The sequence below is a fragment of the Nerophis lumbriciformis genome, linkage group LG12 (assembly GCF_033978685.3).
Source record: "Nerophis lumbriciformis linkage group LG12, RoL_Nlum_v2.1, whole genome shotgun sequence".
NCBI classification, from domain to species: Eukaryota; Metazoa; Chordata; class Actinopteri; order Syngnathiformes; family Syngnathidae; genus Nerophis; species Nerophis lumbriciformis.
In genome coordinates this window covers 34,459,390-34,474,973 of record NC_084559.2, presented here as the reverse complement: position 1 = coordinate 34,474,973, position 15,584 = coordinate 34,459,390, and the positions used below count along the sequence as shown (strand labels likewise).

General features: G+C 40.5%; 1 protein-coding gene across 2 annotated transcripts in view; it reads left to right on the top strand.

Moving 5' to 3' along the window:
* epg5 (ectopic P-granules autophagy protein 5 homolog (C. elegans)) overlaps positions 1-15,584 on the top strand; it is a 44,890-nt gene that overhangs the window by 20,405 nt on the left and 8,901 nt on the right. For both annotated transcript variants that reach the window (XM_061986471.1, XM_061986470.1), the window contains 16 exons: positions 602-838; positions 934-1,057; positions 1,141-1,285; positions 2,595-2,766; positions 2,870-3,032; positions 3,119-3,261; positions 3,347-3,503; positions 4,545-4,739; positions 4,808-5,021; positions 5,424-5,611; positions 10,564-10,771; positions 10,849-10,924; positions 12,468-12,571; positions 12,645-12,820; positions 13,125-13,337; positions 13,409-13,618. In XM_061986471.1, the coding sequence (XP_061842455.1) occupies positions 602-838; positions 934-1,057; positions 1,141-1,285; positions 2,595-2,766; positions 2,870-3,032; positions 3,119-3,261; positions 3,347-3,503; positions 4,545-4,739; positions 4,808-5,021; positions 5,424-5,611; positions 10,564-10,771; positions 10,849-10,924; positions 12,468-12,571; positions 12,645-12,820; positions 13,125-13,337; positions 13,409-13,618 (2,725 nt within the window). The remainder of the gene's footprint in view (positions 1-601; positions 839-933; positions 1,058-1,140; positions 1,286-2,594; positions 2,767-2,869; positions 3,033-3,118; positions 3,262-3,346; positions 3,504-4,544; positions 4,740-4,807; positions 5,022-5,423; positions 5,612-10,563; positions 10,772-10,848; positions 10,925-12,467; positions 12,572-12,644; positions 12,821-13,124; positions 13,338-13,408; positions 13,619-15,584) is intronic.

The window sequence follows — 15,584 nt, the reverse complement described above, 5'->3', positions numbered from 1 at the left end:
GTAAAAATCTTATAGTATTCAGTACACCACTAATACTTTGTTTACTGCAGAATGCACTTTTTGATGACAAGCAAAATAACAAAAGAAATTTGAGAGGGAAAATATTTTTTTTACTCCCACAAAATGTACTGAAAAAGAAGCATGAACCGTGGACCTAAAACCGAGGTATGGACTAGATCGTGGGTTACCTGTACTGTTGCACCTCTAGTAAGCACAAATATATATGAACAAAATGACAGTTGTCAGCTGTTAGCATATATTACCTCAATGGCGGACATGTCTGTTACAAGATACTGCAATAGTAAATAGTAGGGATGCAACAGTACTCGCTATAATCCTGCATGGGACAACCCGATTACATTTTTTTTTGTCAAATTGTGATAATAATCGAAATCGGACGATATGAAAAAATTAATTGGTATCTTTTGTTCTGCCATATCGCCCAGCCCTACCCTGAGTCCTATCTAAAATGGCATGTGCACCACAGTACTCTACAAACGTTGTCATTTTGGAGTTTTATGTTGGAACCAAATTTGCTAACCAGACAATACAGGCTGAATGTGAAGTCACTAGGTGTCTTTCTTAATGCATTGTCTAACAGACTGGCTGCTGGTGGGTGCATTGGCCGTCGATTCTTCCAGGCTTCCTCCCAGGCCACTTTGCTACGAGACCTAAGGCAGAGAATACAAGAAGTGTCCGACTTCCACCATGCTGCCAGTCAGGCCCTGAAGGTGCCCCCAACACACTCCTCTTCAGGAGACAGTCTGTGCAATCAGACTCCTGGCAACCCTGGTCACCTCTGCCTTACCTCTCCTCAGCTGCACACAGAGCTAGTCAGGTATGGTCACTTACATTAATTTGATAGCAAGTAGTTAAAACAATTATATATTACAGACTGTTAGACAAAATCTTGTATAACTTCTTGCATTACAGGTTGTTTGGGGTTTTTGCTGTGTGGTTGGATGATGAAACTATGCAGAAGCAGGAAGTTTACCTTCCCTCACTTCCGCCCGAATATGAACCACATAGACTTGCACAGGTTATGCAGCAGCAACAGGTGTGTGTAACACCTCTGGATAAAAATATTTTAACACAGATTACTTAAAGAAAAATTCAAAAATCGATTACATTCTATTTTAGGAACTGTGGCTGGAGTATGTGGACCAAGAGCGTCTGCAATATGACAGAAAGGAGGTTCTGTCCCTGTGGGAAAAGGTGCAGAGCGAGCCATCTTTCCTCCAAGCACAAAATGCTTGCTTCACAGATTACACCAGCCTCAACAATGGTAAAAAAAAAAAACATAGTCTGTGCAGTAATTAAAAAATACAATATCAGTTGTGAGGTGACCACAGCTACATCAAGTTGAGTCAGTGCCGTTTACCAATAAATGTATCATATAAAATATGACAATTATATATTTAATCAATCAAACTAAATTTATTAAGCACATTTTATGCACAGACAAGTTGCAACTCAAAGTGCTGTACGCCAGAAAAAAGAATCACTATCATTCACAGATGCAAACACAGCACTATTGACAATAAAAGGACATAGCATGACTGAGGATTGAGGAAAAACAGCACCTTTGAAGAATAACAAACAACAACACTGAAGATGTAATAAAATAAATATAAAAAAATTAAATATAAATGAAAAATAAATAACATAATTAAATAGTGAGAATAATGTTAGTAGTAATGATAGCAATAAATTAAAAATAGAAAATATCATTGATTTGAAAATATGCAGGTGCATCTCATTACTTAGAATATTGTGCAAAAATTATTTTATTTCAGGGGTTTAATTTAGACTTGGAGACCGAATAAAGGCTGAGGAAGTTTTTTTAGTTATTTTTTTGATTAGTAGTCAGCAGTATTAAAAAAAAAACTTTTGTAAAACAATTTGAGGTTTTTATATATCTTTATACTTGTACTAAACTAAATTAAAAAAATACATTACTTATATATTTTGATTAATGTATTGTGTATGTATGAAATACTGTATGTTTACTTTGAATTTATTGAAATACATTTTAATAAACTTTTCAAAGATAATCACATTTATTCAGATGCACCTGCATACATAGATAAATATACAATGTGCAACAAAATGACTTGAAAACAAAACAAAAATGGGAACGTGTAAACAAAGCCTTATTTGACCTGCACAGTTAAAATATTTGTGCTTTGACGTTCTGGCCATGCAACAAATCACATATATTTTATTTTTGCCCATCATAATTTTGGAATTCAAAAAGGGGTATTTGTTTATTTAGAAGAAGAAAAAAAAGATTTAGTATTTGTATTTTAATGAGTAATGTTGGAGATTATTTTATGCAATAAAGTGGTATGAGTGTTGCAATATCAGCCGCTACACTACAGTACCTAATTCCGCACAGGCTGTGGGTAGAGGCAATATCTATCTATCTAACATATCAGGTGACCGTGAGATAAGCGATAGTCCAAGTAAACAAGTTGATATCTAAAACTTTAGAAAGGAGGCTGCACACAAGCAACCAAACCAACTCTTTGACAGAGGTCATTACGAAGACATGGGTATTAAAGTGCTGTAAGGTTCTGCATTTTGGTCCGCAGCAAAGGAACGTATCCTGAACAACCTGCAGAAGCATCCAGTGCCACAACCTGCTCCAGACCTGCAACAACTGAAGATTCCTGTGGCTGAAGTCCCCAGTGTGTGTCTCTCAGACTCTAAAGCTGCTGCAGAACTACTGCAACGGGACCTCAACATTCTGCAGGACCAAGCCAGGTACCCTTACATCATTCAACCATCTACTAGTATAAACAGTTTGACATGCATACTGTACACACAAGTGTACTGTGTTATCACGCTCAAAGAAAATGTGTGTCAGGATTGCAGTATGCAGAGAAGCTCAGCAGGTGGCGATGGAGCAGGAGCTTTTGGAGAGTCTTCCTCTGCTTTACAAGAACCGAGCTGAACAAGTGATCATGGCACTGGAATGTAAAGGGAAGGGCGGGCAGGCATGCCAGGGCCCAGCTAACATCACAGTTACTGTAAGAGCACTGTCACTGCACAGAAGACACATTTTGAGATGTTGTGTCCTTTCTATGAATTGTTAACGTGTGTGTTAATTGTGTAGTGTGAGTGTGTACAAAGACAAGAAGCGGTGCACACTCAGATAACATCACTGCGCAGGGACATCAAGAACCTTCAAAGCGATGCTATGGCTCCACCTCCTCTCAGCCTGGCCCAGGCTGCTGTCCACACTGAAAACTTTATCACGTCAGTATAAACTAAAACCATGAACACAACTGTGTACCAATGAGTTTAAGTTATAAGGTGGTATTTGTGTAATTGTTGTGTACAGGGCTCTGGTGAACATGTACAAATCTCAGAAATCCCCATCAGTGCAGCATGTTGGTGTGTCAGCCTTCTACCAGCTGGTCTCCTTTGTATGTGAAGACACACTGCGACATCCACCAACACGCCAGTACCTCTCCTCGTGTGTGGAGATACTGGGACAGGTACACACCCACACACATTCAGGTTGTAGAAGCCCATCCATCCATCTATTTTCTTCCGCTTGTCCTGCTTATCTCAGCTGGGTGGTAGAAGCTATTCCTATATAATAATAGTAATAATAATGAACAAGTCATGAGCTGATTTCAATAGCACATCACATTCAAGCCAATTGTACCAAATTGCACATCTATGCATGCCTGAATTATTATGATATTAAATGGGACCTATGATGATTTTAAGCTACATTTAAAGAAATTCCTTGTGGTCTAAGTAATATGTATTGAATATGCTTTTGGTGTAAATTTTGCGTACATTTTCTCCACAGTCACTTTTATAACCCGTTTAATGAGTCTGTCTGCAAGAAAGGCATTTTTGGAGGCGTTCCCAGATTGCAAATGAAACCACGCTCGTCCCTTTGCAAAGTAGCATAATTAATATTTTGAAAATGTATGCTGTTAACTATATATCTCAAAGTCATGTTGTCATGATAGATAGATAGATAGATATACATTTAATTAGAGCTAACGCTAACTATCCAATTTGCTATTATTAGCTTACAAGTTACAACACCCAAAGCTAATGTGCATGCATGTGTTATATACGTACGTAGTTACGTCATTATGTCGTAGAAGCCGTAAGAGAGCAGGATATAACAGTGGAAAGTTAACGCTCTCTAGACATCTGTGTAAATGTTGAAAACAGCCCCTTTAGGTCTAGCTCTCAGCCAGAGGGGTAAGAGATCCTCCCCCTCTGGCTGAGAGCTTGACCTAATGTCTAAATGAGCGCTGCCACCTCCCGGTGATGTTAGAACATGGCCAGACTGCAAAATCCCGGAAACAGAGGCATCAAAAACTGCGTATAAGCTCACACCAAAATTTGTGAACTTTATGATTTGATGCTTTGGCATTGTTTAACTTGAGTATGCAACATTGTAACAACATTTATAAGTCAGAAAAGACTAAATTCGTCATACCTTTAGGTGTCAGAAATTAGTCCCCTGTACTGGGGGAAAATGCTAATATGTCTAATTCTCTTACATCAAGGTGTTCATCCAAGGCAACGCTGAAGAGTGCAGCCATGTCCTGAAGACCATCCTGGAGCACAGACGGCTTTGCCCTCTCATTTCTCCCTTTTTCACACCAAATGCAGCCCCAGCCCAGCTCGTTTTCCTTTACCAAGACGTGGTGATGTCCCTACACCTTGATAGTGCAGATGTCATTTTCATGCTTCTCACCAAGGTCAGTCAAGACTGTGAGGAAGTAGGTACAATACAAACACAATCCTTCAACTCTTGCATCTATTGCAGTTTGATTTGTCTGCCTGGCTAAACGAAGCCCATCCCGTGTTTTCTGAGAGGACCCGTTTACTGGAGTTAGTCCATGGAGGTCTCTGTGTCTGTGGCCGAGATCCTGAACCTGAACTTCTCACACCTTTTCACCTTTTCACCAAACACTGGACATGGCTTTTGCGCCACCACTTTCCTGACCACTACAGTGACTGTCTGCGTTTGCTCATGACCAGTAAGTGTGTCTGTGTGCAATGTAGGGCAGCAGATTGTCAGCATTCATCTGTTTATTTCTGCCAGAGAATATTCTAAATTCAAGTGGTGCCAGCAAAGAAAAAAAAGATAAGTGAGTCATACTAAGCAAGTGACATTTGTCTGTTATCCTTTATTTGCGAGGACTGGGATTTACTCCTTGTTCACGGTTACAAAACATTAGATACGTAGAATACATCAAAATGATATAAAGTTTCTGAATCATTGTTCATCTTTTTTAATCTAGATTTCTAATATTAGTTTCAATGGTTCAGTACTAAATGTTTAAATCACACATTTTGTTATGGAGCAACTTCAGTGTAAATGCTGGGTGCAGGATAGAGTGTAGGTATGGTTCTGAAACATTTTTTCTCAACACCCCCAGGCTCGTCGAACCAGTTACTAAGTCCTGATTGCTGGAAGGTGACTCTGCAAGTGTTGGGCTGCTCTCTTCCATCCCGTAGCAACAAGAACAAAAGTGAACAGAGTCCTAGCACCTCTGATGTCTGTGGACGTATTCCAACTTCCCCAGCATCTACCTACCGCTCCTCCATTAGCCTCTCTCCCCAGCAGGTAATCTCTGAAATCTGATGGTGTTATACACTTAGATCCAAATACCGTGCGCTAAATAGCATGTGCAAACTATAAAATATACGCTTCCAAATCAAGACTACTGACAAATTTAAGTTTAAACTACCGGTACGTTTGTATGGTATACCGGTACTAATAAAGTACCGTAGTACTAATTCATTGAAAACTGTACTATACTACCTTTGAAAACTACCGTTTTTTTCTACAGAGCCGAGGCACATGATGTTGAATGTGTCAAAACGCACACACAAAGCGCATAGAAGCAATACATTTTGGAGAGGAAGAATGGCAAAAAATGGCAATTCTACTGGTAAATAAAGAGGGTGCGTATAGCGCAATATGGAGGTATTGGGCTTTTAAAACTAACGAAAAAGGTGACGCTTTAAACAGGGAGGCGCCGCTCTGCAAGTGTTGCTTTAAAATATGACTCGCCAAACGCAGCGATTAGTATTACCACCTTTGCTTCAAACTTAGGTAAACATTTAAATAATAAGCAATCAGATCTGTACATGGAGTTATAAAGAGTGACATGTAATAATGTAGTTGTTACACCTTTCCTGCTGTTCAGCTCCCATGCAGAACGTAGTCAAGGAGCGCAGGGCAGACGTTTCCTCTAGGGCCGATGTTTTCGTCGGGGGTAACACCCTTCACTTTACCCGGCAATGGGTCTGCAAAGCTCTGCTTTCAGGTCAGAATGACAAGGCCGCCACTTCGTGACAATCGCTTTATTATTAGTTTTGCAGTATACAACCGGACTCGTTCATCACTCTACTGCGCAGTGCTCACTCCACCTATCTCTCTCTTTCCTTGCCCACTCACTCACTGACGTCACTCAGCAAACACATTGCCATTCTCGCAAACACACATACGCTACTCTCATAAGTTAACCAGCTCCCCTGCTGTGCACATGTAGATACGTATACACGCACACAGCTACTTGACTTGATGCCCAATTAAAGTCAAATGAAATGAATATTTTTTATAACAAATTCCTACAATTTGGGTTTTATATTTAACAATGTGTGTTTTACCTGCTACATGGCTTATCTGTGTACTTTTATCCATAGTTTTGTTTTCAGTATTTACTAATAATTGTATTTTTTTAAAGCACAGACCAGGAGGGGCAACAATAAATCATGAAGCATTTAATATACTTTCCATCCATCCATTTTTACCGCTTGTGCCGTTCGGGGTCAATAAAGCTTTATTTTATTCTAATTAGTGCTGTCAAACGATTCAAATATGTAATCGCAAATAATCGCATTTTGTTAATAGTTAACTCAAAAAGTAATTTGCAGATACAGAAGGTATGATTTTTTTATCATTAATAGGCAGATAATTTTCGTGGGAGCGGTATCCTAGCTGTAATCTGTGATATTTCTACCTGAATAAATGCTTCTGATATTCTGTACATTACATGTTAACAAGTTAATGGTCTTCATATTGCTGCATGACAATATTTTAACCTTTTCTATTAATCATTAAAATGTAATATTGAGACTGCTAATCATTCTGTAATTGAGCACTCAACCAGAACATGTTATAAAAGAATTTACACAATATTTCAGCCAGCCAGAAAATTCCCCTCTCCACCCCACCCGCCCCCATTGTCCTAAACTGATGTACTAGCATTTGTTTAGGTGCAAATATCACAGAATAACATTACAAAGCATCTCTGACAAAGCATTATTGTAATGTAGGACATTTTTATTTTGTTAATGTCAGGGTTTCCCATAAATTGCCAAAATACCTCTGGCGGTGTGGCGTCATGGCATGATTTTTTATGATGCATATATATTCTTTAAAAAGGAAAAAAATGTGAATACAGATTTAAAACAAATCTGTTATTATTACGTACAGTGTTAACATATACATGTTTTCTTACATAATATCGATTTGTTCTATTTTTAAATTGTTGCTGATTTTTGTACAATGTACTTTGTTGAGAATTTTGTTAGAGATTTCTCTAATCCTTTTAGTCACTCTTTCTTTAAGAAAAGGACTAGCAACAAATCTAGCCTCTATTTTTGATGTTACTGGCGACTGTACTCGTGTTTAGAGACTCTGTTTAGATTATTTTGTGCCATATCCGTGATAAAAAGCGAGCCTGATGTCACACTTGCTTCGCGATGCTGGGAGCCTTTCTCTCATTAAAAGCCGCCAGTGTCATCTTAAATTGTGAAGATCGCTGTCCGGGAGTATATCACGAATATATTAAAGTACGTCCACAGCATCCACAGTGCCTCCGCTCCAGACAACCCCGTACGTATAGCTTACGTCATAACAACATCGGTTTCGGGAGCACTGTTCCGGTGATTAAAGTAAGTCTTTTTCCGGCCAAATTTTCGGTGCATCATTCATAAATCAATAGTGCGCAAATAATAAATTATATATACCGTATTTTTCGGACTATAAGTCGCAGTTTTTTTCATAGTTTGGCCGGGCTCCAGTGCGACTTATATATGTTTTTTTCCTTCTTTATTATGCATTTTCGGCAGGTGCGACTTATACTCCGAAAAATACGGTAGCCATTTATAATGTAACTCTCTGCTGGTGTTAATGTGTATGTTAGTGTGTTACGATGGTCATTGTCCCATGGTCTGTGAACACACCGTGTCGGCGGAGAGTAAACAAGTGTTGTGTGTTTTGAAGTGAAGCAAGGAGGCAGACGTGTGTGCACGGAGGAAATACTTGTTGTAATTGGGCCCATTATCATAAGATTAATAAATAAATAAATGATAAATGGGTTATACTTGTATAGCGCTTTTCTACCTTCAAGGTACTCAAAGCGCTTTGACAGTATTACCACATTCCCCCATTCACACACACATTCACACACTGATGGCGGGAGCTGCCATGCAAGGCGCTAACCAGCAGCCATCAGGAGCAAGGGTGAAGTGTCTTGCCCAAGGACACAACGGACATGACTAGGATGGTAGAAGGTGGGGATTGAACCCCAGTAACCAGCAACACTCCGATTGCTGGCACGGCCACTCTACCAACCTCGCCACGCCGTCCCTAGATTGACAATAAAAGCTAAAAAGAAAGTCAGACTTTGTTTGTTTTCTCCTGGAGGCTACAATAAATTATATTACTTTGTTTTGTTTGGTGGGGCGGCTAATATGAAGCCGTACATTACGGAGAAACACTAAATGTAGCTAAACCGGATGTATAGCGTAGTGCTTTTACCGGTAATTTGAAGCCGCAAAAGTGTGTGATTGTTTTGAGAAAGTGTCTTGACAAGTTTTGATGTCGATCGACTGTTTGCAATAAAAAAAACTCTCCTGCCGATATCCTGCCAACCATCTTTCATTTCTGTTAAGCTTTTATGTTATCTTACTTAATAAATCAGTCACAGCAACAATCTAAATGTTGTGTTATCCCTGCACCTTAGTCGTAATCTGAACACGGAAGTGAAGCAACATCCACCTCTTTCGATGCGCGCAGCAGGCTTTTGCTGTACGGATGTCGCTTCTTCTCACGGCGAAAAAATTGTCCTTTCTTGTCGGTAGAATAACTTGCCATGGCTTTGAAGCAGATATTTCCATAAGGTAGACTTTCTTTTGTCCATTTCTGCTTGCTTGACAGCTCTAATTCTAACCTAATCCTTAATTATATGCGTCTGCCTCACAATACGAAGGTCCTGAGTAGTCTTGGGTTCAATCCCGGGCTCGGGATCTTTCTGTGTGGAGTTTGCATGTTCTCCCCGTGACTGCGTGGGTTCCCTCCGGGTACTCCGGCTTCCTCCCACTTCCAAAGACATGCACCTGGGGATAAGTTGATTGGCAACACTAAAATTGGCCCTAGTGTGTGAATGTGAGTGTGAATGTTGTCCGTCTATCTGTGTTGGCCCTGCGATGAGGTGGCGACTTGTCCAGGGTGTACCCCGCCTTCCGCCCGATTGTAGCTGAGATAGGCTCCAGCACCCCCCGCGACCCCAAAGGGAATAAGCGGTAGAAAATGGATGGATGGATGGAAACATTTTAATTGTTCTTTGAGTGCAACAAGAAAAGCCCAATGTGTTTAATGCCTTGTAATTTTAACCATCTAAAATTGTTCTTTGAGTGCAATAGAAAATATATGTTTAATGTATTGTAAGATTTTCTGTTAAAATAAAGCCAATATTTACATTATTTGTAGTTCCTTTTATTTAGAAAAGTATTCATATACATTTCGGTACCGGTAGCAAATTATTGGTATTGGGACGACCCTAGTTTACACAGTGGGCTACTTTTTATCAGAAATGGTAGCTGCGTAGGATTTTAGCATGCATGTCTGAGCCAGTCTGTCCCACAACAAGAGAATAGAGAAAAATAAGGAACTTATCGATTAAAACTTTGGAGAACAACTGAATGAAGATGGGGGAGCACAGCTTTTGGGTAAACTTCTACCATTAATGAATATATCCGCTGACTTAACTAAGGCAAAATATGTCTGTAAAATCTCAAATTCTAAACAGCTCGTTTATTGCATATGCTCTAAAACGATCCAAGAGACTATAATATTAATGTGGCGACGGGTTGTCCATAAAACTGGAGGGTTGACGGTACACACCCCACTTCCTCCGTCTCAGTCACTGTTGTTGTGCTCTTGGGCAAGACACTTCACCCACCTTGCCTCTGGTGCCAGCCACACTGGTGTAAAAATGTAAATAAATGTTTTTGTGATGGTCTGTTAGCGTGACATTTCTATCGAGTCTAACCCAGGACAGCTGTGGCTACAAAGGTAGCTTACCACTGCAGAATCAATGAATAAGTTTTGACTGTAATTTGTTTAGTGCCAAGAGAGGTAGTCATTTACCACTGTGTGTATTATTGTGGTTGTGGTTTACATTGCATCAAACAGACGTGTTTCTAACATTAGTTTCTATATTTAATTTAAGCTTGTACTAAGTTTAAAATAAGAATTTTCAAGTTAGTCGTTGTTCCTGACAGGTGGATGAGACAATAGACTGGCTCAGTGATTACTTGCTGCGGAGTCGTCTCAGCAAGCCTGACCTGCGCAGCTTCGGCCTCTACTCTGCCTGGTCTCTCTACATCGGTGACATTGTTTCCTTCTGGGACCATTTAATGGGCTCTCTAATTAGCGTGTCACTCAGCAGCTGTGCCAGGGAGTCGGTGGGCAGCAGTAAAATAATTAAAGGTAAATGTCACAATAACGTTGATTCAACACATCGTTTTGAGTTCATATGTCATAACACAAATCTGACACTCTCACAGCTCTTCATGCCTTGCACAGTAAGATCGTGAAATTATTCAAGCCTTGGATATTTCCTCTGGACACTGAAGACGGAAGGTACGTTGGTCATAACAAGCAATGTTTCACAGGTTTATAGATGAAACCCCTGTTCAACTTGTCACTGTATGATCAATGGTAAACACGTACTTAAAGATTTTAATCTACATTTAAAACACTTCCTTGTGGTCCGTTTAAAAATAAACTTCATAAACATTAAATAGATTCACTCGGTTACCAAATTAGGTACACCTGCACACTCGATTGATTCAGAATCCGCATATAAAAAGCTGCTATTAGCAGCATTTATGTCAATGCATATTGCACGGCAGTGTTATTGGGCGCATGCCATGATTAGATAAATATCATACTTTACCTTACCTTTTTTTTTGTTTTTTGTTTTTCTTTCCCTCTTGCTGACCGCTTTAGTTAATGTTTAAATAAGTGCTTCCACCTCGCGGTGACGTCACGTCAATGTTCCCCCTAATGTGTGCATCTGCACAATTGCGCCTTGATCACGCATCCTCTGTGCACAGCAAGTCTATGCCACATACAAAATAAAATCCAACCAAAGCTCTCAACAAAATAAACACATTATTTATTTTGTACGATTTTGCAATACAACTCTGTGTGACAGCTGACAGCAAGTGCCCACAAGACTGTTAGTTATTGAAACATCTGTCAAGATATTTTAAGGAGGTAAGGACGTGCATCAATCACGTTGATGAGCAAAACTGTTTGTTGACCATAACCACACCAAAAAACTACAATCTAGCAAAACTGGTCATTTTCTGTGGTAGGAACAACGCCCCAAACCAACTCGTTGTCATCTGTCATATCAAAAGCAGCCGCGCTCTCTCTTACTTGCGCCTACAGGCGCACTCATTAGACTCAAAACTGTTGTGATATATTTTACAGACAGAAATCTCATTGTGCAACATGTGAATGTTTTTTTGAAAACTAAATATGATCTCTGAAAGAGGTACACATTATTTCCAAAGCAGGACTCCCACCCATACATACAATACCAGTAGATATGTTTTTGTTATTTTAATTGTAAGTGGGCCAAATTATCTAAATTAGAAAATTATTGAATGAAAAAGACTACTGTCATTTGATTATAAAAAGACATTTAACTTGTTATGATGTCAGGTTTGAGACAGGTGTGCTGCCGATGTGGCCACAGTGTGCACGTCTGACGTTGCTTACATGTGGTCCAAGGAATGCTCGGAGAGTTTTTGCGTTTGCTCAGACACATAATAATTAGGGGGAACATTGGTCCCGACATAGCCAGACTGCAAAACCCCACGAACGGAGGCAACCAAAACTCCTCACGCCAAAATGTTCTGATTCAACGCTTTGGGTTTGTTTAACACAAGTATCCATCATTAAAGCAACATTTATAAGTCAGAAAAAGGCATCATAGGCAATTAATCAGTTGTGATTAGTTAAATGGATATGGTATGACAATAGAATAGTAGTCCCGGCAAAAGGTTAGTTTTGCAATGGGGAAACAAATACACTGAATCCTTATGTTTTTATTTTGCCTGAACATGAGCAGCATATCATGGGCTCTCGTGACTATTGTCTGTGTTTCCTGCAGTAATCTCAAGAGCTTCCCCTGGCTGGAGACAGATGCAAGTGTGGCAGGGTGTCTGGTTGGCCTTTATGCTCGAATAAATGACACACTGCACCAGAGATCCAAGGGTAGACCCTTTTTTCTATTAATATTTGATGTGTGTAATATCTAATTGTACTCATTGGTGCACAAACGCTGCAGACCGTCTACTCCCTGGTCAGAGAGGTGCTCTGTGGCTCTGTATGATGCAGTACTGTGAAAGCTGCACCTCTCCACGGACACCAGAGTACCTGTTGTACCTGCACCACACTCACCTGCGCAGCCTGCCGTGGAGACACCTGCATCCTGACACTCAACTCATGGAGCAGCTCTTTAACGTCAGTCCCTGTAACTTCTAACTACTACTGACACTGACATAATTTACGGGCAATCAGTAGAAGCTCTATGTTGGTATTAATAGCTAGCTGGTAGTTATCATCTTACACCTTTTTATTAATAATATTTCATTCTGAGAAATTAGATACGCTTTCAAGCAGCACTCATCATGTTTAATTATTGTGGATGTAGTCCAAAAACGCATAACTAGACATACATTGTTATTGTTTGTAGTGTTCTATAGCCCAAAATTCTTTATTAATTTGTTCTTGTTTGAAAGAGTGTCCTCTTTTTTTTTCTCTGCAGGTGGAGAGAGGAAGTCCTAAGAGCTGTTTCCTGTTTATGGGAGAGGTGTTATGCGAGGTTAACTGGGTCAGCGTCCTAAGCGATCACATTCACTCTCTTCCAGCCCCTGTAACAGCCATCGATTCTCAGAAGAAGGAATCACACACCATGCTGGTCTATTTGTTATACATGCTTGTATTTCTGGCAAAAGAGGAGCAGCTCCTCAGCCAAAAGGTGACTCGTAATTTTTTCCTAAGACTCTTGGCCTGCAGGCTTTATGAATCGTTTCTCCTTTTTCCACCCAGGAATCCCCTCTTCTCAGTCTGTTGGTCCAGTGCACATCTCTGCCTTGGCACGAGCTAGATCTGTCATCATACCAAGGGGTTCTGGGATATGTCAGCACGCACTACGCACCTTCACTACTCCTTAGCACGGATTCTGCATCTCAGTTGCTGCTGAAATCACTTCGTAATGCAGCTGGACTCCATACCGGTCCTAATGAAGCTGCTCACATGGTGAGGCAGAGCGTTGAATTACATTCAGCATAAACTCCATATTAATACACTGCTGTGTAATATAATAATGCAACATTTTATTTATAAAGCGCTTTTTAAAAACTAAAAGTCGCTTTACAACAGGGGTCTCAAACTCAATTTACCTGGGTGAGTATTGGTGAGGCAGGGTTGCACTAAGTATTTACTTTAGAATAATTTTAAACACGTGACAAAATTTGTTAACTACTTCTACCAGCAGCTATAGTGACCCTGAACTGTGATAGACCCTAAGTCAGTATTTCCCAGGTCTAACATGAAATGTAGATTATGAAGTAAATATGGTATATTAGAGGTAGATTATGGAATAAAATGGGTATGTTAGAAAGTAAAGTTAAAAAAAGTTCATAACTTTTATGGACAGAATTTCTAGGCGCAGTCAAGGCGTTGAGGGGATCCGGTTTGGTGACTGCAGGATTAGGTCTCTGCTTTTTGCAGATGATGTGGTCCTGATGGCTTCATCTGGCCAGGATCTTCAGCTCTCACTGGATTGGTTCGCAGCTGAGTGTGAAGCGACTGGGATGAGAATCAGCACCTCCAAGTCCGAGTCCATGATTCTCGCCCGGAAAAGGGTGGAGTGCCATCTCCGGGTTGGGGAGGAGATCTTGCCCCAAGTGGAGGAGTTCAAGTACCTCGGAGTCTTGTTCACGAGTGAGGGAAGAGTGGATCGTGAGATCGACATGCGGATCGGTGCGGCATCTTCAGTAATGCGGACGCTGTATCGATCCGTTGTGGTGAAGAAGGAGCTGAGCCGTAAGGCAAAGCTCTCAATTTACCGGTCGCTCTACGTTCCCATCCTCACCTATGGTCATGAGCTTTGGGTTATGACCAAAAGGACAAGATCACGGGTACAAGCGGCCGAAATGAGTTTCCTCCGCCGGGTGGCGGGGCTCTCCCTTAGAGATAGGGTGAGAAGCTCAAAGTAAAGCCGCTGCTCCTCCATCGAGAGGAGCCAGATGAGGTGGTTCGGGCATCTGGTCAGGATGCCACCCGAACACCTCCCTGGGGAGGTGTTTAGGGCACGTCCGACCGGTAGGAGGCCACGGGGAAGGCCCAGGACACGTTGGGAAGACTATGTCTCCCGGCTGGCCTTGGAACGCCTCGGGATCCCCCGGGAAGAGCTGGACGAAGTGGCTGGGGAGAGGAAAGTCTGGGCTTCCCTACTTAGGCTGCTTCCCCCGCGACCCGACCTCGGATAAGCGGAAGAAGATGGATTGATGGATGGATGTTAGAAAGTAAATATGGTATATTAGATGTAGAAAATAAAGTTAATATGGTACAAAAGAGGTAGATTATGAAGTAAATATGGTAAATTAGAGGTACATTATGACTAAATATGGTACATTAAAGGTAAATGATTTAGTAAATATGGTACAAAGGGATAGACTATAAACTAAATATGGTATTAGAGCAGTGGTTCTTAACCTGGGTTCGATCGAACCCTAGGGGTTCGGTGAGTCGGCCTTAGGGGTTCGGCCGAGGTCGAAACACACCCGACTCATCGTGCAAATACAAACTTCTCCCTATCGACGTATTACGAATACGGCAACAGCTGACTGGTTTGCAGGTGTGTAATTTGTTGTGAGTTTATGCACTGTGTTGGTTTTGTTGTTTGAACATTAAAACATTAACGAGATTGTTGCGTTCAAATGTCAATTAAATACATCAATAATAAAAATGTTGTGTTCAAGTGTTTACCAAGTAAAACATAAACGAGAGTGTTGCGTTCAAATGTCTACTAAGTACATCAATAGTAAGAATGTTGTGTTCAAGTGTTTACCAAGTAAAATAATAGTGGGAGTGTTGCGTTCAAATGTCTACTAAGTACATCAATAGTAAGGATAGTGTGTTCAAGTGTTTACCAAGTAAAATAATAGTGTTGCATTCAAATGTCTACTAAGTACATTAAAAGTAAGAATGTTGTGTTCAA